Source organism: Manis pentadactyla, chromosome 7 (assembly GCF_030020395.1).
Source record: "Manis pentadactyla isolate mManPen7 chromosome 7, mManPen7.hap1, whole genome shotgun sequence".
NCBI lineage: Eukaryota > Metazoa > Chordata > Mammalia > Pholidota > Manidae > Manis > Manis pentadactyla.
Genome location: NC_080025.1, coordinates 102,609,633 through 102,624,526, shown reverse-complemented (window position 1 = coordinate 102,624,526; position 14,894 = coordinate 102,609,633). Strand labels below are relative to the sequence as shown.

The following is a 14,894-nucleotide window of genomic DNA, read 5'->3' as shown; positions in this document are numbered from 1 at the left end:
CAGTTAATATTTAACCAAGTGAGTGAAACCAGAGAAGTAAATCTTTAAAACCTCACTAGTGTGCTCAGTGCTATGCACCTGCTCCCTTTCGCCACACCCAAAATTTTGTTGTACCTGGCCTCTGAGTCCACAGCAGACATCCTGTGGGCTGCTCTAGATAGCAACTGCGGTGAAGGTGAGGCATGTGCTGTCTGCTTGGATCTGAAGGTCGGCCTTCCAAAAGTCGGCATCTCCTCATAACCACTGTGCTGCAGCTGAACCCCCACCGCCCCCACCAGTGAGTGCTGGTGTCTTGGGTCACGGCTGCCACAGGGCTAAGGATCGCAGAGGATGCACTGTAATCTGTAATACTTTCAGTTGGTCATACTTTGAGATGTTCTAAAAAGTGGGAACATACTTTGAGATGTTCTAAAACAGCTAGCTACACAATGTAGGATTTCATCTCTAGTAATTAGATAAAGGAATACACATTTTCAAGTGAAGTTTTAAGAACTAAAAATCATCCTGAGATATTAAGAAAGCTTCTCAAGAAATTTTGTGTTTTATCAATTGCTGTAATCTCCCCCTTCACTTGCCTCATTCTGATCTAAGAAGAAACCATCCACTTTGCCTCAACTTATGCTTTGGCATATATACTCTTCTTTGGTTGCCCCCCCCAGCTCAGCCCACCTGTTCCCCTGGCTCAGAGCCCCAGAGTCTTGGAATTCTGAGGCAGCTTGTCCCCGAGAGCCCCTATCCAAGGTTCACGGGAGCACCTTGGAAATGACTAAATACTTCTTAGATGCAAATGTGCAGAATCTGCACTGCATTAGAAAAAGCTCAAGGTATTCTAAAGAGGGAATCCTTTTTGGAGGGTCATATATTTTTGCAGATCACAGCACTTGTCAGTAAGAAGGAAAGTTTTTATTTTAAAAAGCACAAAACATTTGGTTCTATCTTTAGAAAAAGATAAAATATTTATGTCTAAATGTTTTTCTAACATTGGTTTTACTAGAATGTTTTTCCCTTTACTGCAGTAGGGTCTACAACCAAGGCAGGTCTAGCTCAGGACGAAATCACATCAAGAAAAAAGCCTGACTGCATTAGGGAGGGAGATGAAAGCCTGGGAAGAATAATGATGGGGAAAGCCTTTTATTCTAGGTTGTGTACATGTCAAGGGGGAAAAAAAGAGACTGGTAGAGAAAGTCTAGGATGAAAAAAAGAAATATTTCTTACCACGGAAGAAATAGCCTTCTGATTACTGCACATTAAACCAATTAAAAGGTAATGGGATTGATTTTTGTTTGTGGCTTGCAGAATCAATCTCATTACTTAAGAGACATATTTTGTCTAGCTGTCTTGAATCAGAGTTTTCATGTTGCCCCAAAAGCACATTTGTTTAAAAACATTTATTTTCAATGAATCAAAATAGAAAAGGGGGTAGATTGTGGAATAGTAGAAAAAACACTCTGAGTTTACTTTAAATCTGTAATTTGAAGTGTACTGGATTAGTTGAGACTGATATGCTCAACCAATGTGGCTTAAGATCTTCCAGACATGCCTATGACATAATGCTTCAAATTACAAGACTATACAATTCAGTGACATCTAGTTATAGTGAATCAAAACTTAAAAAGCATAATGGTAAAGTAAAATGCTTTCATGGGCTTAAAAAAGCAGTTTTTAGAAATAAAGGTAGAAGAGAATGAAATGGGCAGGTATTTAGGGACACCGAAAACTAGAGAAAATGCATAGAAAAAGGGGGGCATTAAAATGGTACTTAAATGGTGAATAGAATTCACTAGGAGGTAAAACAAAGTATTACTGCAATTTAAGCTGGACCACTGTCATCTACACTTGGCAGAACCTCTGACAATCAAGAAAAATAAGCTGGTTCTGATCATGAATGCTAGAAACCTCAGTTATAAAATTTATCTTTGCATTTAAAAAAGAAGCCCTTCCTAAACAGATTATTCTTTGACAAGGGAGAGGGGAAGGGATGTTGCATAAAAGGGAGAACAATTTTGAATAATAGTATGTAATTTTATTTCCCTTTTTTTGAAGTTGCTTTTTATAATTCCATATTCACTACAGCAATTTCAAAAAAGACAAATGACACCAAATCATTTACCGTCACAAAAGAATTTTTACTTGTTGTGTATTCTTTAGGTAGTTCTAGTGGAACTTGATGTTAGTAGCTTTTTGGAAAGGCCAAGTGGAAATTCAGAACATTCGAGGAAAAAATATTAATTTGTGTTTAAGTAAGAACCTTAGTAACTGCCAAAAGTTCCACTCACTACCCTAATGACAGCTTTGAGTAAATCTGATACGCTATTAGTTAATGGTTTGAGAACTCTAAATGCCTCATGTTAGTGGTCTCTCTCCTGTGTTTCATCATTTTACCGTGTATTTACCAATTGCCCACTGCTACTTGGAGCTCTGCTCAGTGCTAGGGAGGTACCTATGATTAAGACTAATGATATCTCTGGAGCTTATATCCTCCTGAGGGAGATACATCAGCAACAAGTAAACAATTAAATACTTAAGAAAGTGTATTAGAAAGTGTATTAAGTACTATGGACAAAACTAACAGGGTGATATGGCAGAGAGTATCTGATGCATGCGGGGGTGCTAATTTTTATGGCCTTCAGGCTGAACTTCCATTATTAGGTGGACTTTGGTCTGAAACCTGGGTGTGCTGAGAACCTGAGGAGGAGAATTCCAGGCAAACGGCAAGTTCAAGGGCCCTCTAGTAGCAACACTGTGGTTTGTTTTGAATGGAACAGAGGCTAGAGGGGCTGCAAGGCAGTGCTTCCTGAGAAGAATGGGACAGGCAGGCCAGGGACCACATCACAGCTCATAGGCATAGGCATGCTTTTATTTTAGGAGCAATGGGAAGCTGTTGGATTTATATTTAACAATGATGATTATTTGGGCTCCTGTTTGGTGAATAGGGTGTGTGTGTATAAATGTGGAAAGCAGGGAGATCAGGCAGGAGACCACTGACCTGCAATAATCCAGGCAAGAAATGATCATGGCCCAACTCACATGATAGTCATAGAGATGGTGATAAGGGGACAAAGGCAAGATATACTTGGACGTAGATTTGATGATTGGTAAGAGAAAAGGGTGAGGGTGGGAAAGAGAAGAGTCCAGGTTTCTGAAGTCAGGTGCCATCAAATGGAGTGGGGCCTGTCCTATTTTGAACGTTAGGCTAAAGATGGCCAGAGGGACATCTACTTGAAGAGGTCAGAAGACAGCTGGAGTGAGGTGTTTGGAGTCCGGGGGAGAGGTCTTAGCAAGAACTACAAATCTGGGAGTTCCTATTCTGCAGTTCCTGGCAGACCACCCAGGAACACATTTGGTATTTAATAAATGCTTATAAAATTACTGATAATTAACAGAAAGGGCAATGAGAATTTTGCATACTGGATGATGTTTTGAATCTCTTGGCAAGGAGCACTCAGGAAATGCCAGTGGAGTGCCAGATGCTACGGCTGCTCAATAAATAATAATTTATAGCCATGAATCTCAAGAAAGCAATGAACTGTTATTTCAGTAACTGACCCTACCTGGCTTAACTGGCAAGAGAGCTACCGTTCAGCTGCTTGTACTCTCTGTTCCTCATCCTCAGTGTCTTTTTTCCTGGAGGTTTAATTCCCAACTCAGACATCTTGCTTTGTTCTTGATGATTGCCTTTTTGCCCTCACATTTCAGAAAATACTGTCTTTGCTCTGACTCTGTCCCCCATGACTGTCTCAGAACCTGCTCTGCATAGGTTTCAGAATCTGCCATGAGTCATGAACACTGAATACCTATTATATGCCAGGCACTATTCTAGACACTTGACACATACATCCTATTTAAAACACCCTGCAAAGTAGGTATTTGCCCTCAGGGGAGAGGAGACCTTAATCTCTCTGAGAGAGTAAATCAGGTAGCTAGAAAGTGGTAGAGCAAGATTTCAAAACAAGGACAGCTGACTCTAGCTGGGCTCCCTTGCCTGGGTTTGCAAAGCTCAGGGGATTTTGCTTGCTGAATCAGTCTGTACTGTTGACTGTCCTAGCTCCCCAGCAAAGTCCACTGGTGCCTATCTGTTGATAGCCACTGGACAGTGAAGTCAGGTTGGTCTGTGTCTGTAATGCATGCTTGAGTGACAGTGTTCCATATCTCTGCAACCGCTTTCTCACTGGATGGTCTAACACAAGTATTTATCACATTGAATGGAAGGACCCTAACTTGAGAGGGGGCCCACAGCCTAGGAGCTTATTAATCTTCAGAGAAACAAGAGATGGTGTGTGTTAGATTACTGCATCTGGGCAGGCTTGCCAGGGCCAAGAGGCTAGGAGGAGAGGGGCTGTAGACTAAGGAGGGAAGCAGGACTGTGTATAAAAGAGAAACGTGTATTCTGAATAGTTAGCTAAGGGGTGATATGGCAAAATACAGAAAAAAATTGTAACTCATTGTTCAGTAGAAATAGCCTTTATGGCTTTATGTAAATGTATTAATAAAGCTCCCATCTCTCTGGCCACACACTCAAACTGAAAGTCTTTCTGTCTTCATTAGGCACATCCTCTGAGCATGCAGGTGTGTTACAAGGCAAAGAGGTGTTTGCTCTGACACCGTCTGCAGAGGAGCAGCGGCTTCACCAGCGTCCAAGAGGAGGCCGTGCATTTACTTGAAGGAAGCCAAGTCCTGGAAGGCTGAGCAAATTGGGCAGGAATTATCTGCAGTTAATGTCGTACAGGAAGACAAAGGGAGCTGAAGCTACCACTGGCACTCATCTCAACAGCACCTGTTCTTCCAGCACACGCAACCCTTTATCGCCTGACACCTGCCTGGCTGAATGGGCCCCATGCTGCCTGCTGAGGAAATGGAACTGATGAATATCCATTTCAGGCTAGGTTCCATGGCAGATATGGGATATGGGATCTCTAGAAACAAGCTATCTATAAATCTAACATCAGCCAGGCATAACTTATTAATGAATCAAATTGATAAAGGTCAAGAGATGAAAAGTTTGATTTAAAAGATAGGCAAGAGGTTAAAAAACCCTAACCGTGCCTTGTGTCCCTTGGTTATGGCAGATGGTGGTGGCTTGTGGCTCACAGCTCTGCTTTACTAAGGTGTCTGTGGTGTTCCTTCCAGGGCAAGTGCAATGCTAAAGAGAGATGCTGTGGCCCTCAGCTTGCTGTCTGTCTGAAGAATTTCAGCTGAACCTTAGGAAGGGCTTTGATGAACCTCATCAGTACCACTCATCTCCACTCCTAACATCCCCTCTGACTTAGAGGACAACTGACATGGTTCTAAGGATTTTGGGAAACAAAGCAGTGCACGCATACTCTCTCTCTTTCTCTTTTACACCCCCCACCCCGACACACACAGGTAAAATCTTAAATCTATGATTACATGCATCATGATTTTGTTCTCTTTTAATATGACACTCAGAGTACCAATAGCCAAGTTCTATGATGTATTCCCAACCTCTACCTCAATGACAAACCAGGGTAGGCCCTCCAAAAAGATTTGTTGAATAAATGAACAAATGAATATTTACTCTCTCCTTGGGTTTTAAGGAGTTAGTAAGTTGGTGCCCAGCTTGCCTAGACACTTTTTATGAATACCCACAGGAAGAGTCCTTGGTTGTATTAGAATTTTACAAACATCCTTTAATCATAGAGACATTTATACTCCTCTAGCTTCCTGCACATGGCCATATTTTCTCTGATGGAGAAATACTAAATGTAAAGTAAGAGTGAAGGAATTTTTAACAGCCTGTTTCTTAATTCTCACTCCAAATACCCTATTTAAGGCATCTCATTAAAAATTTTGTATTTATCCTATTCTTCTCTTATTTGGATATTATTGACCAGCCAAAGGCCAACCATCAGCGTGGTCAGTGACAGGACAGGTTCAGATTACCAAAAAAAGATTTGACTGCATCGTAATTTTTTTCTTAAAGATCAAATATTTTCTCTCAAGCCATATCGTTAACCTCCCTGTATTAAAACTCAGATTGCTTGATGAATTTTAATGCCTTTTAACAGATGTTGTACAACCATTTATTAAATAGTGTCTGTTGGCTCTGGGTGGGGGTATGTATATAGCTAAGTCTTTGATATAGGTTCAAAACCACATCCAGTCAGTCTGCCAGAAAGTACTGATGTTCAAGGATGAATCTCAAGGGTATTGGAATTGGAGCTTTTCCCCCCTGATATGGAAGATGTGACACTTTAAAAGCTATCTGCTACTCTATATTTCATCAAAGTCCATAACAAAAATAAGCAAGGACCCATGGACCTTTGTTTGAAGGATATTAGTTCGGCTATTAAAGAAAGTTGTTAGTATGAAACTAGAAAATAGAACTTTAGTCCTCCCTTTCAGGTCTTGCTGGTATCCCAGCCAGTAAGAGAACTGATTAGTGAAGAGAGGCTAGGGACAGTTCTGTGCGCTAGTGAGCATTTTTATGAGTCGATGTATTTTTTAAGCTTGTCTCCAAGAATGAAAACACACTCACTTTTCTTGTAGGGATTTTTAAAAATGTGAAGTGCATGTGACAAAGCATAAAGCTTTGCTAAATATGGGTGTTGAGAGTACACAGATATTTATTTTTCTCCATGTTTTCTCCATTGGAAGCCTTCCACAATAAAAAAATGATAAAAGAATCCAAACAGTAGGAATAAGGAAAAAGACAAAATACATGTTTTGGGGTGGGGGATGGAGGTTATAAAGAATACTTAATTTGCCTCTCTAATGGATAAAACCATGAGACTTATGATTCCAAGTTAATTTGTTAATATTTATAAAATAGCACCAGATTTCAAAATACAAATTATTATGATGTTAAACTTGGTGATATGCTCACAAATGTTAATAGAATAGACTTCCAGGCAACCTGAAAGCCTCCAATATCAGTATAGTGCTGACAATTCACCATATTTAACAAGGTATATTGAAAATAGCTAAGTACTGACCTCCCCAGGACAAATAATCCTCTTGGGACGAGGGGCCTCTTGCTGTAGCTGATATACTGCCAAAAATAAAAAAAAAAAAAGAAATTATAATTAGCAAACTGCAACACATATCAATATGCTTTCAAATAGTTCCACATAACTACATCTCAAGAACTGCAAATATTTCAAACAAAAACAAAGAGGATACAGGCACATTTTTAGACTGAATCATAAGATCATTTATATGGAAATTAGTCACCATGAATGTACACTGGCAAAATTGAATTTTCAAATTCTTTTAAGGCCAATTTAGTTTCATAATTGTTACCAGCATTGTTCATTCTATGGCTTTTTCAAAGACTCGATACAAGTGAAATTCTTCTGACTGTTTTAAAGATGAAATTCTGCTTGTGAGGGCCTACGCAGGAAGATCATATAATAGGATTCCTGCATTTAAATGCTGATGTCTCCTGCCATACCAGGGAAGGGCTGGCATTAGAAGAATGTTACAGTTATGTACAAAGACAACTGATTTTGTGAGTGAATGAGCCCAAGATATTTCCTTTTCATGAGCTCCATTCTGGCCCTGCCTATCACCGTAGATTCTCATCTGCTTGACTACTTCCCACCCACTGTCATTCCTCTTTCTTGGGGTCTTTAATATCTTAAATAATGATAACTGTTTTATATCCTGCTTTAAAGACAGAATTTCAGGCATGAGCATGGATGAAAGCAGGTTATTATATACAAAAATAAAATTTATTAAGTTATTATTTGTGATTTTCAGACTATAACGTGTGATTTTCTGCTATTCAGTAGTCTGGTTATTTCTCTGAGAGGGAAAGCTACCCTATGCAGGTACCTATGGGTTCTGCCTCTATGAAAATAGAGGTTGGAAACAAACCTAGTTGATGTTATCTTCAGAATCTTGAAGGAAGACTTAAATTTAGATGGAATAAATCTATGAAAAGTTAAAAATGTGACCATACAAAATCTTTCTAGAAAATGTAATATGATAAGCAAAAATTTCTGCTTTATCTTAGGTCTAAGAATTCTTTTTATAAAAAGGAAATTTTAATTGAAATGCAGATGGTCATATGGGAACAGTGATGAAAAAGATGGGATATATTTCGTAATTATGGCTCCCCAATATCTTCAACTCCACGTGGCTGTTTTCTTACCCAATTAAGTGTAGACGCCCCAGATTTAGCACAGAGAAGAAACCAATCTAATCATTCTATAGTTGTTTTAATGTGCCATGTTTCTAAGGTTAGGTTGCCCACTAATGATGATGCCTTTGTCACTTGAATAAAACTGTACCCATGCTGGGGAGAGGGAAAAAGCTTCTTGTCAAAAAGGAAACGTGAGGAAAAACTGGCCAAAGACAGAGAAATAATTGTGGATGTTCCACTGACTAGCCCAGTGGAGTCCATGCTCTCCTTAAATCCTAAGAGCAGCATGGAATCCTTTATTCCTCTTCAGGAGCCCCAAGACCTCCTCGCTGCTTTTCATATGCGTGTTGCTATTAATGAGTGTAATGGGAAGCAAAGGGGCCACAGAGTTTGAGAGCTAAGGGGAATTGCAGAATCCACACCCAGGGAGGGAATCCTGTCCCCTCTTCTCTTCCCATTGTCAATGCCTCTTGAAACCAACAGTTGTATGTGAGGGTCACAGATGGAATGGCTTTGTGAACACCATTTTTAATGCCTCCCTTGGAGGTGACAAAGGAAGCACAACTGTTACAAGAGAAACATTTTTAGCTAAGCACACCTTTGCAATTCATATCATCAAATATTTAAACATCTGCTACAGGCTAAATACCATAGTCAGCATTATGTGGTGGCTTTGAGGATGAATGGAGAGAAAAGGAGAAGAGGAGGGAGGGGCATATTGAGAACCTGTCATGTACCAGGAATAATATTTTATTGCACCTTCACAAGAACTCAGAAAAAAGAACTTTCTATCATTATCATTTATATTTTTTACGTGAGGTCTCAAGCCCAGAGAAATTAAATATTTGCTCCAGGACATGCAGCTAAAATGTATCCTTTTGATTCCAAAGCCCTGGTTTATTTTTCTATGCCTCAGGCCCTTTGCACTTGCTATTACCTTCACCTGGATTGCTCTTTCCCAAGATACCCATATGATTCTCTCTCTCACTTCATTCAGGTCTTCCCTGACTTGCCTGTCTTGGAAAAAAATTGCATCCCATCACTCTGCTCTCTTACACCATTTTATGATTCTTCACAGTTCTCATTACCATGAACACACTCTACTTGTTTATTCTGTGTACTTTCTCCCTTGACTGAAGTGTGAGTTCTTTGATGGCAGGGGCTTTGGTTCTGTCCACTGTGGCATCCCTAGACCTAGAACAGTGCTTGGCACATAATACATGCTTAATGTACATCTGGTGAACAAATGGATGATATCCATAGACTCATGGGTCACAACTTGTGTGAAGAAACAAACCAGGCTGGGCCAAAGGCTTTATGAGGGGGAGAAGGGGAAGCAGTCCTTTTAACTCAGGTGTTATGGTGCTCTCCTGGAAGGATTAGAGGCATTTCTGCAGGTAGGGAAGCGACAGGGGGTTGTGGGTGCAGGAAAGGGCCCAGCAGGAAAAGGGAATGACCTGCTGATCAGTCCATGAGGGTCCAGTGTTGGCTGATGCACCAGAATGGGTGGATATGGGAGGAGGTCACACAGAGCTGAACCTTGAAGTTCTGCTAAGCAACATGGATGTTCTGTCTGCTCTGGGGAGACAGTGACATGCTCTGAGCAGGGAAGAGACATGATCTGGTCTTTTTCAGAGTAAAGAAAATAAGGATAAGCCTATTCAGAATAATAGGAACTGCCATTTCTGGACACCTATATGTGCCAGACACTTTATCTACATCTCCTTTAATCTTCCCAATGGACTTCCAAGGTAACTGTTAGTCACCCTCACTGATATAATTGGGGAGATGCTAAGTTTTGAAGCTCAGTCACAAAAATAATAGGATGAAACCAAGATTTAAAGCCTGATTCCCAGATCCCAAGGTCTGTATTTTTCAGCCTTACCAGTGGTCCCCTAAAGCAGATGGTGGAAAGGTTTTATGTGGGGCTGCTTGCATTAGAATCTCTGAGAAGCTGTTATAAAATACAGATTCCCAGGCTCTGTCATCCCTGGTGATGCTCACTCTACCAGTCTGGCAAGGGGCCCTGAAATCTGTTCTTTTTAAAGCTCTTTGGGAGATTCCAGTGCAGAGCCAGGAGTGAGGCCACTGACCTTTGTCTCCTGAAAGAAGGATCAGAGGGAGAGCTTTGGTAGCAGGGAAGCAAGAAAGAACAGTGCTTTAGTTGTACATGAAGGAGCTTGTCAATGAGTTAAGGCAACACTGGTGGAAATGCAAATGAAAGGTGAGCTGATTGCATGTGTATTTTAAACACTGGCAGGGCTTGAGTACAAACTGAATGGAGGAAAACACCTTGAAAGACTGAGGAATGGAGATTCCATTAACAATCACAGAGGATACAGGTGAAGGAACATTCTGGACAGTTTCTCTCCTGTTCAACAGGCTATGGCCCGTAGCTCTGATCTCTATGGACCCACTGAGGTTTAGTAAAGAGAAATGCAGTAGTTCACTGGTCTCTCAACTCTGAGCCAGGGGTGACTTTGAGGGGGTCCCTCCAAACCACTCAAGTCAGGGATGCCGCCCCCACCCCCACTTCCTGGTCCCTGGACAGCATACGTCACTAACAGGTAACTATTTCTCACTGAGCAGACCTGAGATCCGCAATCTGCTTGGTGCCGTTCCAAGCAACAGAAGTTGGTAAATAGGCATAGAAGCCTGTTTGGCATCTTGATTAAGTGTCTGTATAAAGATAATGAGATGACAACCAACTTCAATGGTAGCCATACAAAGAATGGGGCCCTAACCCCTATCTTAGCATTGAGTGAGGGCCCCAGTTAGTCATAACAAAGCAAACATCTGTGAGAAGAATCTCTTGAGGCACATTTGATATTATTAGACACATCACATTATCTGAAAGTGTTGTTCCTTGAATTTTCTTTGTTCAACAAACACATTTCACCAGCAAAATGCAATAACATATGTCATTTCTTGGACGGTTATATGGGCTAAAGGTGGTATGACAGAGTCTGCTTCTACAGCCATCTTCCAAACTAATGCGCTCCAGGCACTCCCCAGCCCCGGGCCCTCCCCAGCACAGGAGAGAAAGGTTAGCACCAGAATAAGCTGTTGGGTGAGGTTGGGGGGCGGTCACTGGAGAATGTGGAAGTGGGAAAGGAGGTTCCTGCTCCCCAAAGGACCTGAAGCAGAACTGAGAATTCCAGAGGTCACTGAGAAAAATATTTTACTTTGTCTTCAGGGAGAAAACTCAATTCTCCCTCCTCTGGCGATGCAGCTAGCCACCTCCATGTGGACGCCGAGGTGATGCAGCCGCCAAGCCCAGATCCACCGGCTCCTTAGACTCTGCAGGGATGGTCTCTAACAGCCACTTCTTTCTAAAGAAAGCGTGCAGACCCAGGAGCCGAATCCAGCCACTTGGCTGTGTCACTGAGCCAGCACCAACCTGCTCACTGCCCAGATCTTTCCAGTTTCTTTCCAGAACAAAATTCACGGGGATGAGTAAGAAATAGTAGGCATTTTAAATGTCTTCTTGGCTCAACCCTACCTCCAACCTGCTGTGTAAAGGCCTTGCCTTGCTAACACAATGTCCAGTCTTAACGGGAACTGAGTTCTCTTGTCTAATGGCACTGTGAAAAACCTAAGGTTGAGGCCATAGAACCTCAAACAGGGGGTCTCAGGTGTAAGTGTGTATAAGAAAAACCTACAGGCTGTAATAAATTGCAGATCCCCCCCCCCACTCTTCCAATTCAGAAATTTGCTGTAAGGCCAATGAATAGTTTTATACATATTCCCTCCAGGTGATTCTGATTCAGGGGGTCTGTGGATCTGGGTTTTGAGGCTCTAAACTCCTGTATAGAAAAACAGGCACAGGCTATGCTGCCTGGGAAAGGCTCCTGGGAAAGCTGTCAGCGGCAGCATCTGCCATCTAACTGGCACTTGGCCTCTTAAAAAAATAAAATCTTTCACAGTATACCCATGGTGGTTGACTTCTGAACTTGTCTGCTTAGGGCATACAGTTTATACAGTTTTGGCTTAAGGTTTAGAATGTGAACTTAAAAATGAACTTGAAAATAGCTTTTCTTTTAGGAAATTGAAACCAAATCTTTCTCAGTAACTTCATCAGTTTTTGGGTTTGGTCTTGAGGATCAAGGACTAGCTGCAGATATATATTTTGGGACAAGAATGTTCTTGATTGAAATAGCCCAGTAAGTGATAGTGATAGCATTAGCATTAGCATCTAAGAAAGGGAAAGGAAGAGAAGGTGGCAGGAACTTAAGGGATATCAAGTGACATCCCAATGGTTCTTTGAGTCAAGACCCAGTCTTATCCATCCTTGTGGCCCCACAGCTCCACTTACACACTGTCTGGCTTAAAGCAAAGACTTAATATGCATTTGAGTGAATGAATGAATGGATGAATGAATGAATGAACAATCTAGTTTATGTAATATATTGAGAGAGCTAATTTCTAAGGTTCCTTGCTCTTCTAAATTTCTAAGTCAGACATTCATGGTTGCCTTGCCAGCATCCTTTTCCATCTTCCAAACTTTCTAGTCATGTGGATTACATAGGATTGGTCACTCCCCGAGTTCCGAGGTGGTCCCTGATTGGCTCAGGGCAGCTAACAAATTCTAACTCTCTGACCACAGGAATGGGTAAGCCAGGTCAATCAGGACTGAGACTCAGTTCTAAGACTCTGTTTGATCAGGAAAGTAAACTGTTTCTCTGCCTGCTGCTCTTGAGTAGGAATTGGTGGCCCTGGTACTTTCAGTGGCTATCTGAGGATCACAAAGGAAGAGGCTATTAATAATGGAGCCAAACCTAGAAAGTAGAACCAAGAAAAGAAGAGATGCATACTGGGTTCTGATAATGTCGTTTGAGTTACTTTAACAAATCATGCCTGAAGCCAGTGCCTCTGAACTGCTTGTATAAGTCAAACAATGCAGCTGAGTGGAATATTCTGTTACTTGCAACCAAGAACATTGCAATTGGCACTAAAACTTAGAAACAGCTTCTTAAAATGGATCAGTATGAAGTAGACTGATTTTATTTTAGGAATAATGTCATAATTGGGACTAATGCTTTGTAAGAATATGGTATCAAATAAGTCAAAGTTATGGCCAACGTAGGCAATGACAGCAAAGACATACTTACACACTTCTATAATAATTGAAAATCATGATTTTTTTCAACCATGTCCTATAATATGGAAAATATGCATCCAGTAAATATATGAGAGATTTCAAAGTACACTAGAGTTAAAAAATGTATGATGGAAAAATGTTGATTCCGTAAGTGATATGTCTCAAAGGATGGTTTGTGAGCATTCCAAAGAAAAGGGCTTGGTAATTCCTGAGATTGAGAATGGGTTTACCAACAGATTGTTTAAAACAAAACAGATTTCAGATTCTGAAATTTGTTGGACTTTCAGATCAGACAAACGCTACAATTTTAGCATATTTGGATTTTAAAAAGTGCTCATGAAGTTCTGAAAGGCCCTAAGATTCCTTCTCCTATTCATCCTTCAAGACCCATATGCAAATGCAACCTCGCCTATAAAGTCTTCTCTAATCCAGAGGTCAAACAGTAGTATATTATTACTAAAATCTATTTGTATTTTAAGTCAATCGATTACATCTGTCTCCCTTACTATACTTTAGATGGAAGAAAGTAGAGACCATTTTATTCATTTTTGATTTCTAATAGTTATCCTCTGACATTCAGAAGGTGTTCACTGTATGTTGCTGAAAGACCAAATGAGTAGATGATAATTATGGGAATAAGATGGATTAGCCTGAGCTTGGGAATAGTATTGTCAAATGAGTTTATAAGTGGCTGAACACCCAAACTCACACAATTCATGGATCCAGGACAACCAAAAGAGAATTCTTTCTCAGCAGTGTTCCAGAGGACTTTGGTCAATGTGTTTTTGATGCCGTGGGTGGCACTGCTGATGGAAAACTTCCAACAGTATTATAGTTACACATCACTAGAGGCCTTCATGGAGAGCTAGGCGACTATCAATTAGGTGTAATAAAGAGATATTTCATATATACCAGTATGTCTGTATTAAATAGCCTCCCATCCCTTCTGTATCCAAAGTTTTATGACTCTAGAGCAAAACTTTTTTTAAAAAAATGCAACTTGGTTAGACCTCAAAATTAGACTTAGAACCAAAACAGTAGAGTAAAATCCATGTTGTGAGCATGTAGTTAGGAATATGTTTTCTGCATAGAAGTGCTTCTAAGAGATGTATTCAATGGCTCAAGGTCTCTTAGCAAAAGGCAAAATGAATTTGAGCCAATGCCATCTTTTTGCTTCAGTAAAACTCTCTGTGGTGGCATTCACTCAGCAAATATTTATTGGGTAGTTAATGTATGCAAGGCTGTGTGCAAGGTAGTGTGCAAAGCATTGTAAGTCATAGAACACCCAATACCTCTCACTACAGATATTCTGTTGATTTACTGTCAGAGCACTTCACACTCCATTAGGAAACAAACAAACAAAAACATCCAATTACTAAGTCATTAGCCCTGCCTTTTAAAATAGAAGACCAGAATGCAGAACATTAGATTGGAAGGGCCCTTAGAGACCCAGCACAACCCTTTTATTTCACAGATGGAAGAACAGACTCATGTAATAAAGAACGAAGTGCCTCTATATATGCTGACATGGAAAAATAAAAGCCAGGTATTTGTAAAGTGAAACAAGAAAGTTGAAGGACACCAAGTGTGGCATAAACCCATTTTTACAAAAGGCAATGACAATCAAAATGCCTAAAACTAGGCATGTGTATTTTAAACACTGTGAAGGATATGCCTTCCAAAACTGAG

General features: G+C 40.6%; 1 protein-coding gene across 2 annotated transcripts in view; it reads right to left on the bottom strand.

Annotated features, from left to right (window-relative positions):
* Window positions 1-14,894, bottom strand: part of CHN2 (chimerin 2) — a 285,188-nt gene that overhangs the window by 130,268 nt on the left and 140,026 nt on the right. For both annotated transcript variants that reach the window (XM_057504615.1, XM_036897399.2), the window contains exon 3: window positions 6,954-7,009. In XM_057504615.1, the coding sequence (XP_057360598.1) occupies window positions 6,954-7,009 (56 nt within the window). The remainder of the gene's footprint in view (window positions 1-6,953; window positions 7,010-14,894) is intronic.